The sequence below is a fragment of the Chlamydotis macqueenii genome, chromosome 2 (assembly GCF_036417535.1).
Source record: "Chlamydotis macqueenii isolate bChlMac1 chromosome 2, bChlMac1.mat, whole genome shotgun sequence".
NCBI classification, from domain to species: domain Eukaryota; kingdom Metazoa; phylum Chordata; class Aves; order Otidiformes; family Otididae; genus Chlamydotis; species Chlamydotis macqueenii.
Window position 1 is genome coordinate 30,209,357 of NC_141557.1, and position 20,902 is coordinate 30,230,258.

The 20,902-nt window shown below is 33.8% G+C and overlaps 1 protein-coding gene across 5 annotated transcripts in view; it reads right to left on the bottom strand.

The window, feature by feature from the left end:
- DGKB (diacylglycerol kinase beta) overlaps window positions 1–20,902 on the bottom strand; it is a 359,718-nt gene that overhangs the window by 228,944 nt on the left and 109,872 nt on the right. For 3 of the 5 annotated variants that reach the window (XM_086741529.1, XM_086741530.1, XM_086741528.1), the window contains 5 exons: window positions 18,496–18,613; window positions 15,743–15,831; window positions 15,548–15,664; window positions 11,270–11,368; window positions 3,364–3,396 (listed from right to left, as the gene is read on the bottom strand). In XM_086741529.1, the coding sequence (XP_086597655.1) occupies window positions 3,364–3,396; window positions 11,270–11,368; window positions 15,548–15,664; window positions 15,743–15,831; window positions 18,496–18,613 (456 nt within the window). The remainder of the gene's footprint in view (window positions 1–3,363; window positions 3,397–11,269; window positions 11,369–15,547; window positions 15,665–15,742; window positions 15,832–18,495; window positions 18,614–20,902) is intronic. The other 2 variants (XM_086741533.1, XM_086741531.1) reach the window with 1 other exon arrangement.

Consider the following 20,902-nt stretch of genomic DNA (forward strand, 5'->3'; position numbering starts at 1 on the left):
CTTACCACTTTGTCCAAATATACCTGTTCTAAATATACCATAATCAACCAGTAGAGTGTCTTTTTATAAAATATGTATTTTGTGTCAGAAAGAAAGCAGAATCTACATCAGATTCTAAGCTGTTGGCAACTTTTGATGTGGATACACAGATCAATCAGATGGTTATTTGAAAGAGGAAAGCTCAGAAGTATGTTGCTGTAATCATATTTTCAACCATTGTCAGTTCATTTCAAAGAACTCTAAACAAAAAAAAAATACCCCCAAAAAAACCCCCCAAAAAAGTCCTGGCTCTTTGTGTCTCATTTATCCTATTTATAAACTGCACCCACCATGTCCTTTTAGATTGTCCAAAAATGCACCATAAATTAAGACAGCAGATGTTGATCAAATAGAATCAGTGTCCCCAATCTCAACTGCACTCCAATCACTCTCCTCACTTCACAAGTGCAAGGAGGCTTTAAACCAGTCAGGGGAATGGTCTGGCACAAAGCTGCTGCAGTAGAAAGGAGCATGAAGGACGCTGGTTGTACCCCCTGCAACTGTACTCAGTAAGCAATTCATTAAATATTACAATTTACGTTCCATACCAGGCCAAATCCATCTCTGTGTTACCTCTGATAAAGCCTTAGGGATTACAATAGCAATTAATCCACGCCACTCGTTCTGGAGCAGTTTAAACTGGTAAGAAACATTCTCTGGCAGGAAGGAAATAACTTTCAGCTTAATACAATGCCTTCTAACACAAATGTGGACCATCACTGTTTTTATAACATCTTTAGTTTCCTTACATTTGGAGACTGATATAGCCTTAATCTAGTCCTGATGCAAATAGTGGTCCAAGTCACCCCAGGCTGCTTTGGGTATCCAAGTGCTTTGGGGAACTATAGCAATCTGATCACATTTTCTATAAAAGGACTGACAAAACTATGCCAAAGGAAAAAAAAAATCAGATGACTCTACACTATTTCCCTGTATGCAGTGAGATTCCTAAGAGGTTAGTCAGATGAGCTCTATGGATGCTTTGAGTAACTTGATCATTTCAAGAGGAGATCCAAGAGTCTGGACTACGATATCATTGCTTTGAACAGATGACAGTAAAAGCAATTAGACCTATCCATCTCAGCCTAACCTTCAAACATGAACACTGTCCATATCACTGCCTAAAAAGTCACCAACTCTGCACTTAAATCTGACAGTCTTTTAGAAACTAGAACTAGGATGAGGAAATCAAGTAGAATAACATTTGTGAACTAACACAAAACACTAATGCACAATGGTATTGGTTAGTGTCAAGGACAGGGAGTAAGAGACTTCAGTATGAAGGAAGCTTCACTCTTCATTAAGTATAGAAGCAGCAGCTTTGGGGTTTTAAACAACTTTGTGAATAACTACTCTTAAAAGTCACCACATTTTATAACAAGTAAGCATACCATGTTAAACAGGATTTTATATTACAGCCAAATCTGGCTCTTGGATATTGCAACATCTTCAAAAAATAAAATCAAACTTCAGTAATGCAGACATGTAGCCAGTAAAAACCCCTGATTTCTAAGAAAAAAAACAAACAGAGATGGAGAGCAAATTTTAAAACGTCTAGAAAAATGTTAAGGTAAACCACGCATTTGTGATAGTTCAAAGACAAAGGTAACGGAAAGGAACAGATCCAGCACACTGACTATGTGCATTTATACAGGTTAAAAAAAAAACCACTGTTCAAAAGAGGTCTACTTATAAAGCGTGGCACTAAAAATCTTCTTGCATATATTATGCTATTACTTAGAGGAAAAGTATTTATACACTGCTGAGAACTGTCTTTACATGAAGGATGCTAACCACAGTGCCCAAACCTGCTGTTATCAATCACTCACAAGCAAAATGCAGTAACAATCACCTCAAGCAAAGTTTTGGATATTTTTTTTTTTTATTCCAGCATGATACTGATAGCAGTAAATGCCCTCAGCTGGCCTTGGCTCTATGACTGCTGCATTAGCAACATTCCTTCTCCAATTTATATTGCCTGTCTCATAAGCAAAACAATGGCTTGACTCACAGAGAAAGACAGCTTCTCCTAAGCAATGACTACACATGATTGTGCCATACACCTCACACAATATAAAGGAAAAAGTACATTCATTATACAGAATTGTATAGAGCGTTATTAAAAAATACTGATACCTGACCTCATTATCATTGAAGGTCTGCTTCCTTCAATGACTACTTCTGAAGAAAGTACAAATAACATATTTTGTATCACCTATCTTATATGCATACAATACCACAATACATCTCACTACATGTACCAAGAGTGCTCTCTGAAACATTTCTGGAGAAGCTGATAAGAGATTCTTGATTTCCTAGAGTTATATATTCTATGATTTTTAGATATGTGTCATACTAGTGAGGATCTGACTTACAGTTTGTGTGCAATAATGTAATAATGTGTATTTTAATTCTACTGAGTAAACCTATTAATGAAACACAAAAAGATTTACCATTTCATTAAAAAAAAAATCTCTTTTAAATACTCTTGCACAGATACTTTGTTTTATATATGAAATAGAAAGCTGGCTTTCTAATCCAGTTGTACATGACTGCATGAATAACTTTCTTTCAGGAACTATAACATTACTAAGCTATCCAAGAGTGTTAGGAGTCACACAGTGCCATTTTTAATGAGATAGAAACAGTTTAATAAAATCATCGGTGGATAACAGCCTACAAATTCTAGCAATGTTAACACACATTTGACATGCATCAAAGAAATGGTTTTACTAAATGCAAAAATTTATTTTTCAAGGTAAGAAATGTTTCTACCACAGTTGTGCTGTATTTAATATCTTGTTAAAGCATACAAAATGATTAATGTATTTGTGAACCATTAGTTTAGTGGACATGCATGAGGTTGATAGAGATACTGAATACAGCATTTTAAAAGCTATTGTACATTTTGATGGCTCAAAGAATCAAGATTTTCTGTTTGTTTAATATGTGTCAGAGCACATAGCTTTCAAAATAGTACTTACCACAACAAAAATTTTTCCACCCATTTTTGCACCTCTCGTGCCTTCTTTTCTCCCCTTGGACTCCCACTTTGAAGCCAACATCCATTAACTGGAGCTTCTACCATTCAGTATTGCTCCATAGGGATACTGTCAGATAAGAACTACTCAATTGTATCTATCCCTTATTCATCCAAATAAGAAAAAAGAATGGATAAATTAGACAGGGCCTTTCAAATGATAACACAGAATATCATGTCTAGATTTTTAGTTCAGCCCCAAAATGCACTTTATAGCAAAAAGAACGTAAAATTATCATGATCCGTTAGTACTCGTGCGTACATGGATGCCTCCTGTTACGCACCTCAGGGAGCAAACCTCCTAAAGTGGGTAGCGTCTGTTGGAAAAAGAGAACGTTAGACTGCAACACCGAACAGCTGCGACAGCAAGGGGCATGGAGAGAGCGCTCATCAGGAATATTACCTTGAAGCAGTTGCACTTAACAACAAATGTACACGGTGCTTTTTTACACATTTGCACAACCATACTCCCTCAATGTTTTGGCTGTCATATTATAAAATTATACTCTGGGAAATACGTGTGGGATCATTTTATCAACAGCTAAAAATATAAGAAAACCTGAGGACTTTATTCTCTCAAATAGTAAAAAGAGATACTTAGTATCTGGGGCATACTCTTTTCCTTTCATCTTCTAAGTCTTTGAATCCTCATAGAAAGTGAGGAATCTTATTTAACAAGTTTTCTTCTACTACAGTTGAGAAGCTACACAACATTAATCCTCAAAAAGTATTTCTACTCTTTCTTTACATAGAGGTTCAGTCTTTTCCTTTACACAAAACACTAACAATTAGAAACATCACACTCTATCATAGCTGTTCTAAGAAAACACATGAAGTAGCTAATGGCTTACTAAATACTCACCTCTTTTTAACATTTTAACTGCTGACACAGAATCCAGTGCCAATGCAGCAAAAGTTGATTTTTCTCACCTTGTCTCTTAATCAATAAATGCAAATCTATTTTTCTGGATTATTTCTTACATAGTTGAGATTATTCAAAACAATTTATTTGATACATTAAACAACAAATTGTTCATACCTTAAATAGAATTGTAAAGCCATTAGTGAATGGTTAATACCATTACACAGTTTGTCAAGTAACTATGGAAAACTTGAGAATCCTTCTGTATGATAATAACTTATTTTATACCAAATGCCTTCAGATGAGGCATATACCCTAAAGCCCAACTTGGGGATGGGGATGCATAAGGAGAGAACCAAATTTTCTATTAATAGGCATTAACTGAAATAGTTACTAAAACTATCTTATTTTAGAATGCTGAAACTTGAAAGATATTGATCAGGGAAATCTGTCATGGAAGATCAGACGGAATGCATGGAATACTGTGTAAAGGTATCCTAAGATGTTTGTAGGATGAAAGCGATGGAAGTTTAAGTATGTGACTTCAATATCAACCTGATACTTCGGGTTTTTTTTGGAGGAAGGTTGCTCCATGCATGATTCCTTAGAGCTATTTTATTTAATGACATGAGAATTTCCAAGGGATGCAAAACCTGCGCTTTAATATGCAATAAAATCTTAGAATTAGATCCTTAGACTGTCATTTTGTAAACCTATGTGGTATTCAAGACTTTGCTTACAAAAATTACATGGCATGTAATTTCTCTCCATAGTTACACAATAACCAAAGAGAAACAACGATTCAGACACCCTGAAAACTGCAAAAGCCCCACCATCACTACCCCAAAACCCTGGGAAGCAATATGTCTGTAATATCTATTAGATATCACATCCAACTAACTGTGATTTAGATGTGCTCAAATATTTTGAAAATTTACTTTATAAAATTTTCTCCACATTTCCAGCTCTAACCCTGTGGACATACTAATCAGAAGGGTCAATATTAGGACACCATATCACACTGCCTTGAAAGCTCAGAGCACAATACTCAGCTCTGCATCCATGGGCTGAAGCTAAAAGTCATCCTGTGGACAAGATTAGCTGCCAATTCACTAGCAAAAATACTGTCCAGTGAGCTGCACATGTCAATACTATAAAGAAAGGCTAACGCTTATAATTTATCTGAGAGCTGCCGTGACAGAAACTTTTGCAGCTAAAAAAAAAAAAATAAATAAAATCCAATTATGCCAATCAGAAGGAGGTATGTTGTCACCCATATTACTAATAGCCAAAATATATGGGAAAAGACAAGGCTGGAATGGAGACAATGTCTGATATTTGAGAGTATCTTCCAAAACAGCTGACAGCAAGACTGTTCTGACCAAGGAATCGCTACATAACTTTATATGTATATTTATGTTGATTGTTTAATATGTATTAATAAAGATTTAAAGAATTACACATCAAAATCACAATCAGGTCTTTCTCATTTAGGATGTCAGCCATAGTTCACTAAGTCGGCTAATGATAACTTGCCTTACATCTTGCACTCATTCAATATATGCATAAACATGCACCAACTGTAGGGCCCAAGACTTTTAATTTAATTTGTAATGGAAAATTAACCTGGGCTATAGTAGGTGATTAGACAAAAGAGTTGGAAAAGAATTTTGAAAATAAAAACATGTTAAACTCCAATAGGAGAGGATGTAAGGAATAAACTTAGGGACAGACAGCAGTGATGAGTTGTGGGCAGGTAACTAGATATAACTTAAAATGATTGAATGGATGCCACTTCAGTTTATCAGCATCTTATTATTTTAACATTGAACTGTGTTTGCTGAACAGATAATTAGTTAGGAAGATACATTTTCCTCCAGGGCAATTATTAATTTCCTTCTGACTTCAAAGAAATGGAAAAGCTCTTAGTGTAGATAAGCACACCGTTATATTTCAAGTCTCTTTTAGATTCTCAGAGAACTGAGTCTGCAACATGATACGCAATTGAAAAGGAAAAGTGTTTTGCTTTGTTTTTTTTAAAATCTGAGTCAACTGCTGTGTCATTACCTAATACTCAACAATCACATTTAAATTTCCCTCCCCGTTGAAGAATATGTATTCAAATAACAGTTGTTTTTTTTTTTTTGTAGTATCTTTGTTCAGAAACTCAGAATAAGGCTAGTACTCAACTTCAAAGGATTGAGTTGCTCATAAAGATGCTTATATGCTGCACTGACTTTCTGCGCTCCATATTGAGCTTGGATTCAACTGAGTTAAAACAGATCTCTACTCTAACAAAAACAAAAGAATCATTTTAAAATTAAAAACTAGAGAAGGGATTAAGCAAGGTCATTCTTCAACCAGGAATTGCTAACTTCCTTTTTCGCTCTCTACACCTCTGCTTTCCTATGTATGTAACATGTACCTATCTCACAGGAAATAGTATTAGCAAAACATATTATCAGACATAGAATAGCTAATGGCTGTGTTATAATGGCAACATAGTTTAATAGATATTTTTCTATCTAGTCTCTCTAAATACTGACAGCCAAATAAAATCCTTGTACAATATTTCCAACTTCAATTCTATATTACTTTTTGCCAGCATCTCAACATACTTGCTATATTTACAAAAAAGTTTGAAGCTACAGATCATATCATACATTGTTTAGTTGTATAAGGCACATTGCTTAGCTAAAACATTTGTAATCTGTTGTGTATATTGTTTTACATTCCTAAATAGAACCAGTTATAAACAAAATATATGTGAACATTCATGTACTTGTACAATAAAATGACAACCAATTCACACCCAACCCAAATCTATTTCCTCCGCTAAAATAAATAGCTGTTTATCTTTTAAATTAAGTCAATTAGACTTGTGATGGTATTTTACATTAGATGCACATACACAAATTTACTCTATGATGTAAAAAAACCTCTATATATTTTATATATACTAAATTATCTTTCTATTCCATATTTGTATGAATAGAATTTATACTTAAATGATTTTGTCCTAAAAGTTATAAACACCTTCACTAGACAAAAGAAAAGCCAAATTCATTTATAAGAGAAGAAACAAGAAGTGAGTTATTTCAAACTTTTTATCCTGATGACCAATTTGTCCCAGAATGCTGAACAATGAAGCTGAAAGTCAAACATAAGGAAATGTATGCAATTTTAAATTTTATTTCTTTCACTTCTTGTCTTCAATATTATAGCAGACCCTCCCCCTTTGAAATAAACTGGTTACTATGGAGACAGTGATATCTGCCATGTAGTAATGCTCACACTGTAATCAAGGTATCTTATGTTTTACAATTTATTCCTTTTCTTTTTATTCCACAATTAACAGTTTTAATTATTTTCAAAACCAATGTTAGAAATTAAGTAAAAAATAACCAATTGTAAAACTCACATAAACAATTGGAGACTCAAAATCATCATACATTATTAAATAAATATACATTTATTAAATAGTAGGCTTTTATTGGTTGATTTGTCATTATCCGATGCTATACCTATTTTGATGGGAAACAGAAAAATGTACTCACTTTTTTATGAACTTAAATACGAATTAGAACACCCTGTATGTTCACGAATAAATGGAGTAAAGTAAAGGAAGGCATGAAATGAAGAAGCCAAAATGTATGTTAGCATTCTTACTCTTCTGCCTTACTAAGAGGCAGGGGGGACAGAAACCGTAACATAAAGAGAGATGAATCTCTTTTCTTCACTACTCACTCATCTCATTCCAATATCCAGTTTTTAACCTGGTTCTGTAATTCTGTGCTCTTGGTAGGCTAGGATTCAACTGAGTTAAAGATTTTTAAACTCACTGCCAGTCAACCTTATCATGAACTTTCATTATGTGCATGTAATTAATTGGGTCCAATGAACAATATCAGCACTGAGTTATAGACTTTTTCCCCCACCATATAATTAGAATATAATTACCCACAGGATATCAGAATGATGCAAAACCTTTCCTCTAAATGTGCCCTCATTAGGAAACAAGTCTCAATGTACATTTATTCAATCAGTATGAATTAATTAAAATGTTACCGAAATAAAAGAGGGTAACATTAAAGTGTATCTGACATCTATTAAAAGACTATCACTTGAGATCTGCACACACAGTTTATAACAAAACTCATTTAACTCAAACAAAAAACTTCACTGTACAAGTCTTGTATACGGTAAACAGAAAAGTAAAAAGGACTAGTTTTGAAGCTGATGGACTTGACTTTACCAAAACATTGAAAAGTATGATATTGAGATATTAAACATCTTTATATGGTACTGAATCTAGTGATATACACAGTACCAACTACGTGAGTTTCTCCACGGTTTCTTTTTCACCTGAGAATGTAGCTTATCATATTTAGGAATAACGTTTGAGAAGTTCTATTTTGTGCAGTTTTGAAGATCAGAGTCCTTTTATTTAACTTAGATCAGCCACCTAACTTTCAGATGACCAGGCATTTAGGTTATCTCTCCAGTCATTAAGAGAAGGGACAGTATGAGAGGATCACGCCAGCCACACCGTTCTAGAGGACTCTCTCTTGTGTCTAAAAAGACCCTAAATGACTAGTTTAAAATAGTCACCTGAGCTGAGACGGCTATGTTTAGTGGGAAGAGAAATGTCACCCTTTGTGAAACTACAAGCAGGAAGTGTAGTTCTAAAATTTATTCTTCACAGCTGCAGCAGTGATTTTGGACATCAATGAATACCTAGGAAATGGAAAAAACTGAGAGGATATGGACCTAAACAACAAATTGCAGCTGAGAGACAAGTTTAGTAGCTCTGGTATAATACATGGTGCTGTGAAATGCAATTTATGAAAATATTCTCTTTATCTCTGCAAAAAATAGTGAAGGCTGGACTTCACGAGAACAGAAGAAATGAGATATGCTGGATGAGAAAGGTAAAGATATGAATGGCCGTAGTTCCACAAAAGAGAAAAGATTATGAAGGATGTACTCTTGAAGGAAAATTTATGAGAAGGCATCTTGGTCTGAGATGAACTCTGACAGTTTTCTGAAAGAAGTCTGGACTTCCAAAGTTACAGATGGAAGGAAGGGCCAAAATGTTTTGGAGATCAGACACAAGATTTTTCAACTTGCTATTTTCCCACAACTCCTAAAACTTATACTATGGGAGAAGGAGATATATTCTTCTCTAATACCTCAAAATACTCAAGGATAAACCTGGTATGGAAAGCATTGTTGTTATCTGCTTTTCTTTACCTTCCACATATATTTAGCATTGCAAGAATATCATTGCTCAGCTAATCTTTGAAGCCTTTGAACATTTTTCCAGATGAAAGACTCTTCCACTGTCAGGTCTATCAGATTCGATGTCTGAACACATCATTTCTATTAACAGATACACTTATTATTCTATCTTTAGACAATTTTTGACATGGATATATTCACTGGTTTTGCTGTCATTATTGAGAGTGCTGGTTTCACACACACTGAAACACTATGTTTCTGAAAAGGAATCCCCGTAACAGGAAATGGGAGAAACTAATTAAGAAATTACTAAGACAAATAATACATACACTGTAATAAATAATTTCTAGGAAGAATTTCTATTAGCTAGGTCACTGATGTATTATTTGTAATGTAAGCATACTCAGGATTTTAATGCATTTTCAGAAGAAACTACTAGATGAACAAATATACTACGAAATTATAAAGTTCCCATTAAATCACAGCAAAAGATATTTTTCCACTCCTAATAATACATATTGTGCTGAAATACATGTTTTATGCTATATTATTAGTATGTAATACTGAAACATGATTCGGATACAGCAAAATATATTTACTTATGCTTATGCCTTCAAAATTTGCAGAGAAAATAAACCTATTCAAGGGTGATTTGACTCTAGAGTGGTTTTATATATCCTCTAAACAACTTAACTAAACTCCAATTGTGGAACGAAAAAAAAAAAAAAAAAAAACAACTTAATTCCTCTGTACCTCTTCCTTTCCTGAAAAGAAAATGTTACACAAATATAATTGAAGATGAAATTTCATGCGGAAGCTTTATTTAGTTTATAGGAATAACAAACAATAAATAACAATAAAATAAAAGCAGTACGATAACAAAATCATAATTTCTACATGTTAACTTTTATAGTATGACCTAAAATCCTGAAAATTAAATAATGTAATGTAGGATGTAATCATCCAACAAACTTAAAATAATATTTTACAATTATTGTTCAGAACATGTCCAGGTAATATCAAAATACTATTACAGACAAACAACAAAACTACTCTTATGACTTTCCACAAATATTAAGAAATATTTCATAAATATTAAAGCCAGCTTTCCATTGCTTTACCTTCACTGAGAGCAATGGAATAGTCCCAGTTTACTCAGGTAGAGGGTGAAAGTCTAGCATCCATGCCTTAGCAGATTTATAAACAAACAGCCCAAAGGATTAATCAGAAAACAAGTAATTTACATGAACATTATTCTTAATGATCAGAAACAGGTTTAAGATTAGAAAGTATATTTTCTTGTTTTTCCTTCCTGCAATAAATAATTCTTTCTTAAGTTCAAGAATTCCTTACTTATTATAAAATACATTTAATTAAGAAGTCCACATGTTTGTTCTGTTATGAATATGGTGATGCCATGACTTTCGTTGGCATAAAACATCCAATTTAATATACGAATACATAAGTTAATTCTGAAGCTCTTTTTTCATCATAAACTGCTCAGCACTTTTCTATACAACCTATGCACACAGCATGCATTTTTATTTTCCTTGAATTGAGTTATTGTTTTTGTGGACAGAGAAATTTACTGTCCACTGCTGCAGAATAAAATATACCATAATGTTGATGCATAGCTTACTGCAAGACCAGTGTCATCATTCTAGGTAACCTCCGGCTTAGATCAGAGACCTCAGCATTGCAGATATACAATATGCATCCCAAGCAAAAACTGTCCATAAGAATAACTTCATTATTCTGGGAAGTTGGATCTATAAAAGATGTAAAATGTAGAAGGGTTCTGCCTATACAGTTTCTGGTAAGTACAATCTGAGTAAGTGATAAAACCTGAGTCAGCTTCAGTTATAATATGCTCTACAGAAAGTTCATTCTCACGTGAAGGAAAACGCAATATGCAGAGGATAAAGCATGCTTCTGCCTGTAAAGTCATCAGCCAGGATTACCCATTGTGTTTACGGTTCACACAGTTCTGTGAATTTAAAAAATAATCTTGCAGTCAGTACCAGCATCATTTTAGTTGTTACCTGTGACAGAGGATTACATCTGAAGTAAACATACAGACAACTCACCAATACTACTGGGCAGATTGATGTGGGTGGTAAAATATGGTCCTTCAAAGGTCCACAGTCACATTCAGGTTTTAGATGTGAAGCGCATTTGTTATGCAACTATGGGAAGACAGAAAAGAAGATTCAACTTAGACATTTTACCACTACAGTCTAAGAAAATTGGCACTGTAGAATGGAGTGAATTTATATATGCTAAATTAATCTAATTATTACTAGAGTACTACATGGAAAATGAAATACAATGCAGTGGAAAGCCTCTTACAATTGATAAAACCAATGAATTTAAATTGAAGCAAAGAACAGTGGATTAAAATATTTCCCAGTTTGGAAATTACATTTGTTGTCCAGGACACAAAATGAGAACATTGCATGGCAGTACAGAAACATCAGCACTGTGTTAGTGGTGACCAAAACCTTTATTTCATAAGACAGCTTCTTGCACTGAGCCAGGAACTTCTGTTTACTACTAGTGAGCAACCTGGAGTAACTCAAGGCAGCCCTTGGTATTATTGGAATTACTCTGCTTTCTACCTGAAGCTGATAAAGTCACTACCAAGTAAATTATGATGCTGCAATATCTATGAAAATATATATGAAGTATAAGAGAATAATGTAGGACTATCTATGAGCTTTAAGGTATACAGTGAAAATTTTGGTCTTGATTGAATAAAGGTTCAGGCTTCCATCGACTGCTGAGGAACCTGAATTACTCTCCTTTTTCTATTTATTCTTAGCGTTCATCCAGTTTTCCTAAAAGCAATGAGAAGAATTCTATTCTGAAAATATGGAAAGAATATCCTCAGGTCTGCTGACTGGAAGAGCATTGGCTTACTTCCATATTGTTAAAAAGGTGGAAGGGGAAAAATGTGTATATAACAACATAAAATGCCAACAAATAATGCTATATTTATTGGAATATTTTGCATTAGCAATGGAGTTCTTTTTGAAATTTTAGGATTTAACTCAATTCAAATGTCTCTAAATAGAATATTTCAACATATATATCAAACCACACAGTACAAAGGCACAGTCATGTGCCAGAATCATGCAAAGCATTCACATTTAATTGGCAGATTTCACCACAGAAGTGGTGATAAGAGATAGCCACAACAAAATACAACTTTATGTTGTGAAATTTGGTAAAAGTTTATTATTTATGCATTGATTCAATAAACTGTCCATTAAGTTCTTCAGGTAACTCATTCATTCCCCATAGAGAGGAATATTTTATTTCTTGAGAAGATGTGTATTTGCATTAAAGGAAAATAAACATCAGAAATTTTGAAGTAAAAATCTTATTTAACAAGTGATTTAACTAGTTTAATAGGTAGCATACAGCACTAATTCAACAGCTGTTACAAAATATGTAATTCAATGTCTGCATCTTTAAATCACATTTTTCCAAAGTCTGATTCATTTTCCCTTAGATGACTTAACCATGTCACTATGAACTCTACTAAAACTACAATACCAGTAAAATTACAGTACCAGTTGCTGATGTATATAAGTTTCACTGGTGATATGGTCTTCATACAGTTATCTAGTACAGTTAATGTTGACATAACATTTCTGAATTTTGAACTCAACGACACCTAATATTAGCCTTGTCCATATTCATTCATACAGCAAAGTTACCTTTCCAGGCAGTTACTTAGCAACAGAAAACAAAAGTTTAACTAGTTTCGATTTACCCTGAGTATTAAAGCCCTGTTGTGAGGGTATTTTGGTATCCCTGTAATCTAAATCATTTGTCATGCTAATTCTCTGCCTCAGTGGTAAGGCTACTTGTACCATAATTAATGCACACTAGGCCATATTACATCAAATAAAAGTATCTTCACACATTCGGTGGTAATTAGGAGCTTTGCTACTCAGTGGCATCCTAACTTATCTATATAAAAAAAAAAGCTTAATCTTCTTATTAGTCTCTCCTGATCTTCGAGAAGAGAACTGGCACATAGTAGGCAATAGAAATGGTAGAAGATATGCGGCTTTAATGAAAATAAGACTGACAAAATGAAATTAAACAATATGGATCTTGTCTCAAAAAAATGTTTCAGCAAATTTTAAATGCATTTCCCCAAAATTCCCTTATCCCAAACCTTTAGAATATTATCTCCCTCACAATCAGATGCCTGAAAAGAGGAAAAAAAAAGTCTATTTGCTGGAGAGGAATCAAGGGAAAAAAAAAACAAAAAACATTTACAAGACTCTGGTAGATAACTATAGAGTATATGGAAGAGGGAATTATGGGCCTGGCAGAGAATTCAGTATAACAAGCCCCCCTAGTAAAAAAAAAAATCATTAATTTGGGGATTTTATTCAGAGATTTGACATTAGAAATAACTCTACTAAGTTGTAAGAAGGAGAGTTATTTAAAATACATGAAAGAGGCTCAAAATTAGTTGTGTAATAACTAGCATCCTCTTACATTAGAAAAATATGTCGGTAACAAGCCCTAAATGCATTGTTGTACAAGGAGTTGAAAATTTACGAAGGATGTGATAATTATATAACTTCAGAATATCCATTAAAAAATCATGCAACTGTTAGAAATTTAAAACGTTGTTTTTTTCAGTAATAAAGCTATTACTGTTAGCAAAGAAAGTTATTGCAACAGAATATACAGAATATATATTGCCATATACATTGCAAGAGAAAAAAATAATTTGTAGTATTTTTAAAACTTTAAAAATAATCATTTTTCACTTCTGTGTCTAATTTATACCTGAACCATAAAAATTAAATAAAAAGATTAATAAAGTTATTTTGAAAATACAATATTATTTTTACACAAAATAAACATCTTTAGATTACTGATGGAAATACAATTGCGAAATTGTAACCCTCAGTGCCAACATTTTCAAAGAATATAGGCTCATTTTTAATTGGAATGCTGACAGATACTTAAACTTTTAAATAAGCACACAAGCACCTAAGATATTTTCAAAATAATTTAGACTCTCCCTTCACAGTGATTTAAATTATAAATAATTCCTTGCTATTTCCTCACTGAATCTCAGTTGTTATAGAAGTTCTCTAAATCTTGATGTGTATTTTCAAGAAGTAAAAGGCTTTTACAAATCCGGTCCAGATTCACATGAAAAAAATGGGAAAATAATTTCTCTGAGGAGCTATAGAATTTGCAGCTTCCTTTGACTTCAAGAGGGAGTCCTACATAATATGTATTTCTTGAATGATATACACATATTATGCAAATATAAACATATCTATATCTAAAGTAGAACTTTCAATTTATCTATCTAAGCACAGATAGCCATTGCCTCAATTTGATTATCTGCATGCAAAAATTTTGGAATGGGTGTTTTATTCTCTACATAAATTATCCAAATTTTGACAGCAATCTGGACTACATATTTGCTTTCTTCTAAAATATTGTTTTTTAAGTAACCATAACAGCTTATCACTGAAAGTATCCTGGATCTATTTTCTTTGATGATGTTTAATATTTTGTGTTCTTGTGTTAAGAAAATATGTCATAAAACATCCAAACTTGTACACTGAAAACAAACATTCACTAATGTCTCAGTCTCATAGTATTATTTAAAACACTGAACAAACAACTGCTGTTCCATAACAATAATAATAATAATGGTATCAGCAAAAACCCTAGAAGAAGGCTGAATCTCTCCCTTTTTAGATTTAAATCCTGCCCTGGCTAGGAACAGAAATACTGGCATTGCTCCTTCTAGCATGAAGATCTCACTTATAAGGGCAGTGTTCCTTGAATGTCATTAGTTCCAGTTATTGGTTCCTGCTGAATAAGATGCGTACAGAAGTTGTATATATTCAACTTGGTGCACAGATTAGTATATTATCAAGATATCTCTGCTATTATTCCCAGACACTTAAAATCACTTAATCCTAGCAGATGTCCTCAATTTAATTTGCCTGTCAGTACACCACAAATTAGGATTTTGCCCTAGTGTCACAGTGACCTTGACTTTTCTTGGTAGTAAAAACTCTTTTATAATCTTTCTGTAATGCAGATTGGGAATTCTGCTCTTTGGAATGACATGTATTATTTCATTATTTCAATTTTTGTATTGTCTTGAAGCAGAGTACACCTTTAAGCATATTTGGTTGCAACAATTAAGGATTCCTATGAATATTCTGCACATACAATTTCTTAAACAGATGCTATCAATTCCTGATGACAAAACTGTACGAGATCTTTTAAATTACAAGGTTATGAAAAAGCGATGCAGACTGTTGTCTCTCTAACCTGTGCTAAAGGTTTTACTATAGCATACTCACTGTGATCTGACACCAAACACAGTGAAGTCCAGTCAAGCCTTGGTAACATTTTATAGTTTTGTGACACTTATCACATTTCGTTGGACAATTTCCTTCTACCCAGAAATGGTGCATTACCTGCAAAAGAAAAGCGTGGATATACAGAGTTACTTAACTAACAAGTACATGGTAAAGTTAATGCTACCCCAAACTTACATCAGTATTCTTTTTGGACTTCACATATGTTTTGATGCAAGATGCAGGAGCTCTTGAGACACAGCGTTCATGGACTGTATATTTGCAAACTGAAAAAAAAACCAACACATTAATAGATGTTGATGCAATGGTATTTCTGACTACATTTTTATTAAACAAATAACGTTACCAGCATGCCATCTCTATATAATCAATCCAATCAGTCAATGAAAACTCAAACTAGACTGCTTTTTCCATGGAATACAAAAGGCCAATTAGAACAGGAAATATTATGCAAGTGAGAAATCCAAGAATGCATTATCATTGCATAACAGGAAATGCTTAACTAAATCAGAGCTCACTAAGTTTTTTCACAATAATTCCCAAATGACAAAAATATTAAAGACAAATTGATGACTGCCAAATGGTTTGGTGTCACTCGGTAGTAGAAAGAAATCTATATTTTACAAATTATAGGCATGAGAGCAGCTGGCAAGCACAAAAATAAAAGCCAATGAGTTTATGTTGTTCCTTCTATTGATTTACAAATCTTAAATGGCTGATTAGTCCATTTTCAGAGAGTAATTGTTTTCATGCATTCCATGTAATCACCCCAACTTTAGCTCTTACTTTCCCAAATACCACCTCCTGAAAAGTCTTTTTTTCTAACCCTTCCACATCAGTTTTAGGTAACTGCTATTGTTGACCAGGTCTGTAAAGATCACACTAGCTGCATTTGAAAAACATACAAATGTCAGGGTACAATGCAAAGCTCTCCTGACTTCAACTATACAACTGTGCCTAGATGAGGAAATAATGCTAAAGCTTATACCTGCATTCAACAGAGTCAACTATTAAAAACTGAGAATGAATTTCTCCCTGCATGGTGTGTGTCTCACGCTTTTGACCTCGAGAGCAATTAAGCACAAAGTACTTCTAAACACCTTGCTTGCACCTATTACACAAACCCAGTGGGAGGCGCAGCCATTAATCAGACAAACTGCAGGGAGTAACATTGTTGATTGGACTATGGAGGGATGGTGAGGCCCCCTGCAGTTTCCTTTTTTTTTTTTTTTACTCCCACACAATCTAAAATGCAAATAATGAAATCTATAGCAAGGCTTTCAAAATATATTGGAGAAGCAGCTTAGCGAGAAAAGGAAATAGCATGATAGTTTTGTAAGTAGACTCATGCCCCGTGCTGCATGAAAGGAGCATGTGGATGTTCCTCAGAACAATAGTCTAGGACTATTGTTCTCACCAAATAAATGCCAAGCACAATAACAAATACATTTTAAAGTGGTACATTGCAGCAGAGAATATAACAGCTCTTGTAAGGCTGGTCTTTTGGGGGCAGCTTACTCGATAAAACTATCTATATGTTCCTGATAACTACTGAAGAACACAATCTACCTCATTTGCTCAATAGAATTCTCTCTTTCTAACATATATGGGTCTTATATTTCCTCACAAGGATTAAGTTTACATCAGTCTGACATAATAGAAGATTAAAAAATGTAACAGTTCAATATCTAATAGTCAATTCAGCATTTTATATATATATTCCAGTTACTGCCATCAGCGTTTATTAATCTGAAGTTATGAAATTTCTATTTGTTTGAATTTTAATAAATGTATCTCTCTCTGTCCATAGTATTGTGAATGAAATTATATCATATGAAAACCCATACATGGAAGACTTACATCTGAATTATGTTTTAAAGAGATCTGTGGCCCACCGAGGAGAGAGAAATGGCCGATTCTAAAATCCTCATTAATTCAGACTAATCTCTAATTAAATCAATAGAACTGCACAGGCAGAAAGGTCCTAATCAGCTGTGATGGGCTACCTTTCATACCAAAAATGAAGAAAATAAGTTACACCAAGAAACCGATTAATTTATCAAAAAGAACAACGAAAGGTGACTTGATACCATCATGAGAAGAATACAGTGGGTACTGAAGATGTCATTAATCTAGTGGAGCAGGGCATAACATGAATCAATCATTGGAACCATCTACCAGACATATTCAAATCAGAAGATAGGTCTTTGTTAAAAAAAAAAAAAGATGATTAATCATTGGAACACACCATAAAAGAAAGATATGGATCATCCATCTCTTGAAACATTCAAACAGAGATGAGGTATCTTTTAGCAATATTTGGTTTCTCAAGATACAGGCTATGAGTTGGTCAAACACAGATTATTAGGAGATACATATATATAACTCAAGGAATTGAACCGCAGTGACTGTATCTAACAGTCTAATGAAGGTCAAATTAGATGCACAAGTTTTTCTGTGTTCCTTTACCTTTAAAATCCATAATCAGTGTGAAAGGATGTGAAAGGATGGCAAGACTGAGATCTATTTGAATAAACAAATATGGGACTTAGATGGTAGTCAACACCTATTAAAGAATATGAATAATTATTAATAAATACAAAAGAGGAGTAACAAAAATATAAGGTTGAAACTTAAGCATCATACTTGCTAAGAGAAGGAAAAAAAAAAGACAAAAACTCTAAAGGGATTTAACACTGAGAGCTACTATAATGCGGAAAACTCCCTCAAACAACAGTTTGGAAAGCCTCATATCCTGAAAAATAAAAAATGGAACCTTGAGCGCTCAAGCACAGAAGACAAAGTGGGAGACACTCCTGCGCTGGCAATGGGTTTGTACTGGGAAGCTACCAATTCTCTGCTATGTAGCGAGCACAACATTTCTAAGACTATACATGTATGCAAACGGACACCGAAATGCTTATACTCACAAGAACAGCAGAGACCTTGCTTGCCTACTCCGATTAGCATGTTCAAACAAAGATTACAGTAGGCAGGCTTGTTAAAGTGTTTCAGTCTCCATACATGTTGCCCATCATCTTTCACATTCTGCACAGGGCATAAAAGAAACAGATTTCACTGAATAAAATAAACAATGAAATACGTAAGTGCCAATAAAAATTGGAGATTGACTCAAGAACGTAAAAGACAAGCTGTTACTTTGTTCAATACTCTGCACCAGATCACAGTATAATCATTCTAAATACACAGGCAATGATACAATATAAGAAAATTATTCAGAAGCTCATGGATGTCCATGTGTTTCAAAAACGACTGAGAAAAAACATCAGGCTACTGTTACTACTGCAACACAATGCTAGCAATAAATCTAGGCTGATATTAAATTACAACTAGCATTAAAATTAACTAAATTTTGTTCTAGAGTAATTCTAAAAATAAAGGTGCTGCAGGTTAGAAGGCAAAACTCCCCAAAAGGAACAATAGAAAGGATTTTTTTAAAACTATAGAGTATCAACATATGTGAAGTGCGAAATCTAACCGCACCACAATAATATCTACTGTCAGCTTTAATTTATGTTTATCTACTGCCAATAGTCTATCAGAAAACAAGTATTTAAGGGTGAGATTTACATCCTGGACCTCTTATCTAAAAATTGAATTCCTTACATTTAAGCTCTAGTTTTTCAGTTAGCTGCAGCACTATACTCAAATCTTGCATAAATAGACTGATCAACTGATTGGCACTTCCAGCTGTAACTCAGGTGTACATCTAAAATATTATCAAACCATTTAAGTTTATGAAAGTAAGCTTTCAGTTACACAATTCTCCTTTTTCTTCTTAACAGAATAATTCTGAGGCCTCACTGTTATTATCAAGTTTTTTTTAATGATGTGCACTTGGTACAGATGTTCAATTAATTCTGTAAATTCCAGGTTGCCTGGCAAATGCAGCCATCAGACTTTTTCCTTTTTGCAATCATTAGAGGTTTTGAATTTAAAAAATTAGATTAATATCATATCACTTGATATATATATTCTTTTAAACAAATATAACATCCAATGGAATAAAGGCAGTTAACGTCTAGCAGTTGGAAATAGGCTGCAGTAGTCTGGTACTTCATTGTGTATTACTGAAACACTGTGGTCTTCTTGGTCATTTCATGACCAAAAAGGAATTGTCACACAGCTAAAGGAATCAGAAGCCACGTCAACAGCTGGTTCACATCCAGTTTCTCATTTCTCACATCAAACTACAAAAGTATTTGTCATCATGTATATACAATGTTCCTGACTAGATCTTCAATTATATGATGGTTTTCACTGATAAGGACAGTCAATGTAAGTCAGTGGCCATAAATTTTAATAAAAATTCAGTTTCTTCCTGTATTAGAATGGATTGCATGAGTTACGTCCTTAAAAATCAGTATTGCTCTATTCTAAGAGTTAGCCATTAATGACAAGTCCAAGATGATGAAGTCTTCATCCTTGAGAGGAAAAACAAAAAAAAAAAAAAACAAAAAAAAACCAACCCAAAACACCCCCCCCCCAAAAAAAAAAAAAACAACCCAAAAAACACTCCTGAAGGAAAATTAGCACTCCAAGAAATTAAGAAAATTTGGTTCAAAGCCAGGTCCTAGCCAAAACGCAAGTTTGAATATCTCCTACAAATTACTTAGAAACAGAAGGAATTGAAATCAGCTGGAATATTTTTTCTCTTTCGACATATCAGGATCAGAGCCTAAGTGGAGTTCCCCCAATATCATCAGGAAGAGTTCAAATGCCATCTCTGACAGCTGCGCAATGTCAGAGTCCCCTTTCTGCAGCAAGAGTAGAGCAGATGCCTAATGTGGGATTCTCAGGCTGGTGAAGAGTGTGTAAGTTTTCCTATTTCCCCTGAAGAAGCAGAAATAGATTCTGCAGCTGTAGAGCACTAGAAGCCCGTCAAGCTCCGTGACTGGCAGCTGAAGAGGATGTATTTCATTAAATAGAGCTCTGTAACGTCTATTTTTCTTTCCATCTTACTACCATATTCCACACATTTTTAAAGTACTGTTAAACTACAATATAGTATATGAGTGTCAAGTCTTCTGAAAGTAGGCAATTATTTACTAGACAGTAAAGACCATTTAAATCCTTCTGAGAAAAAAACAGTAAACAATGTATACTTTTACTTTAACATTTCTCATGTCATCAACAGAAACAGTCATAAACCACAAGCACCTAAAAGCTGACCAGCTTTCCTTAACAAAATACTTGCTACTTCTGAAAATTAACAAAAATTCATAATTATGCATAAACCTGCCTCTCTTCCACATTAGTTTTGTGTTACTTTTTCATTTTAACTTTATTTTTAAAGAATGGCCATTACATGTGAAT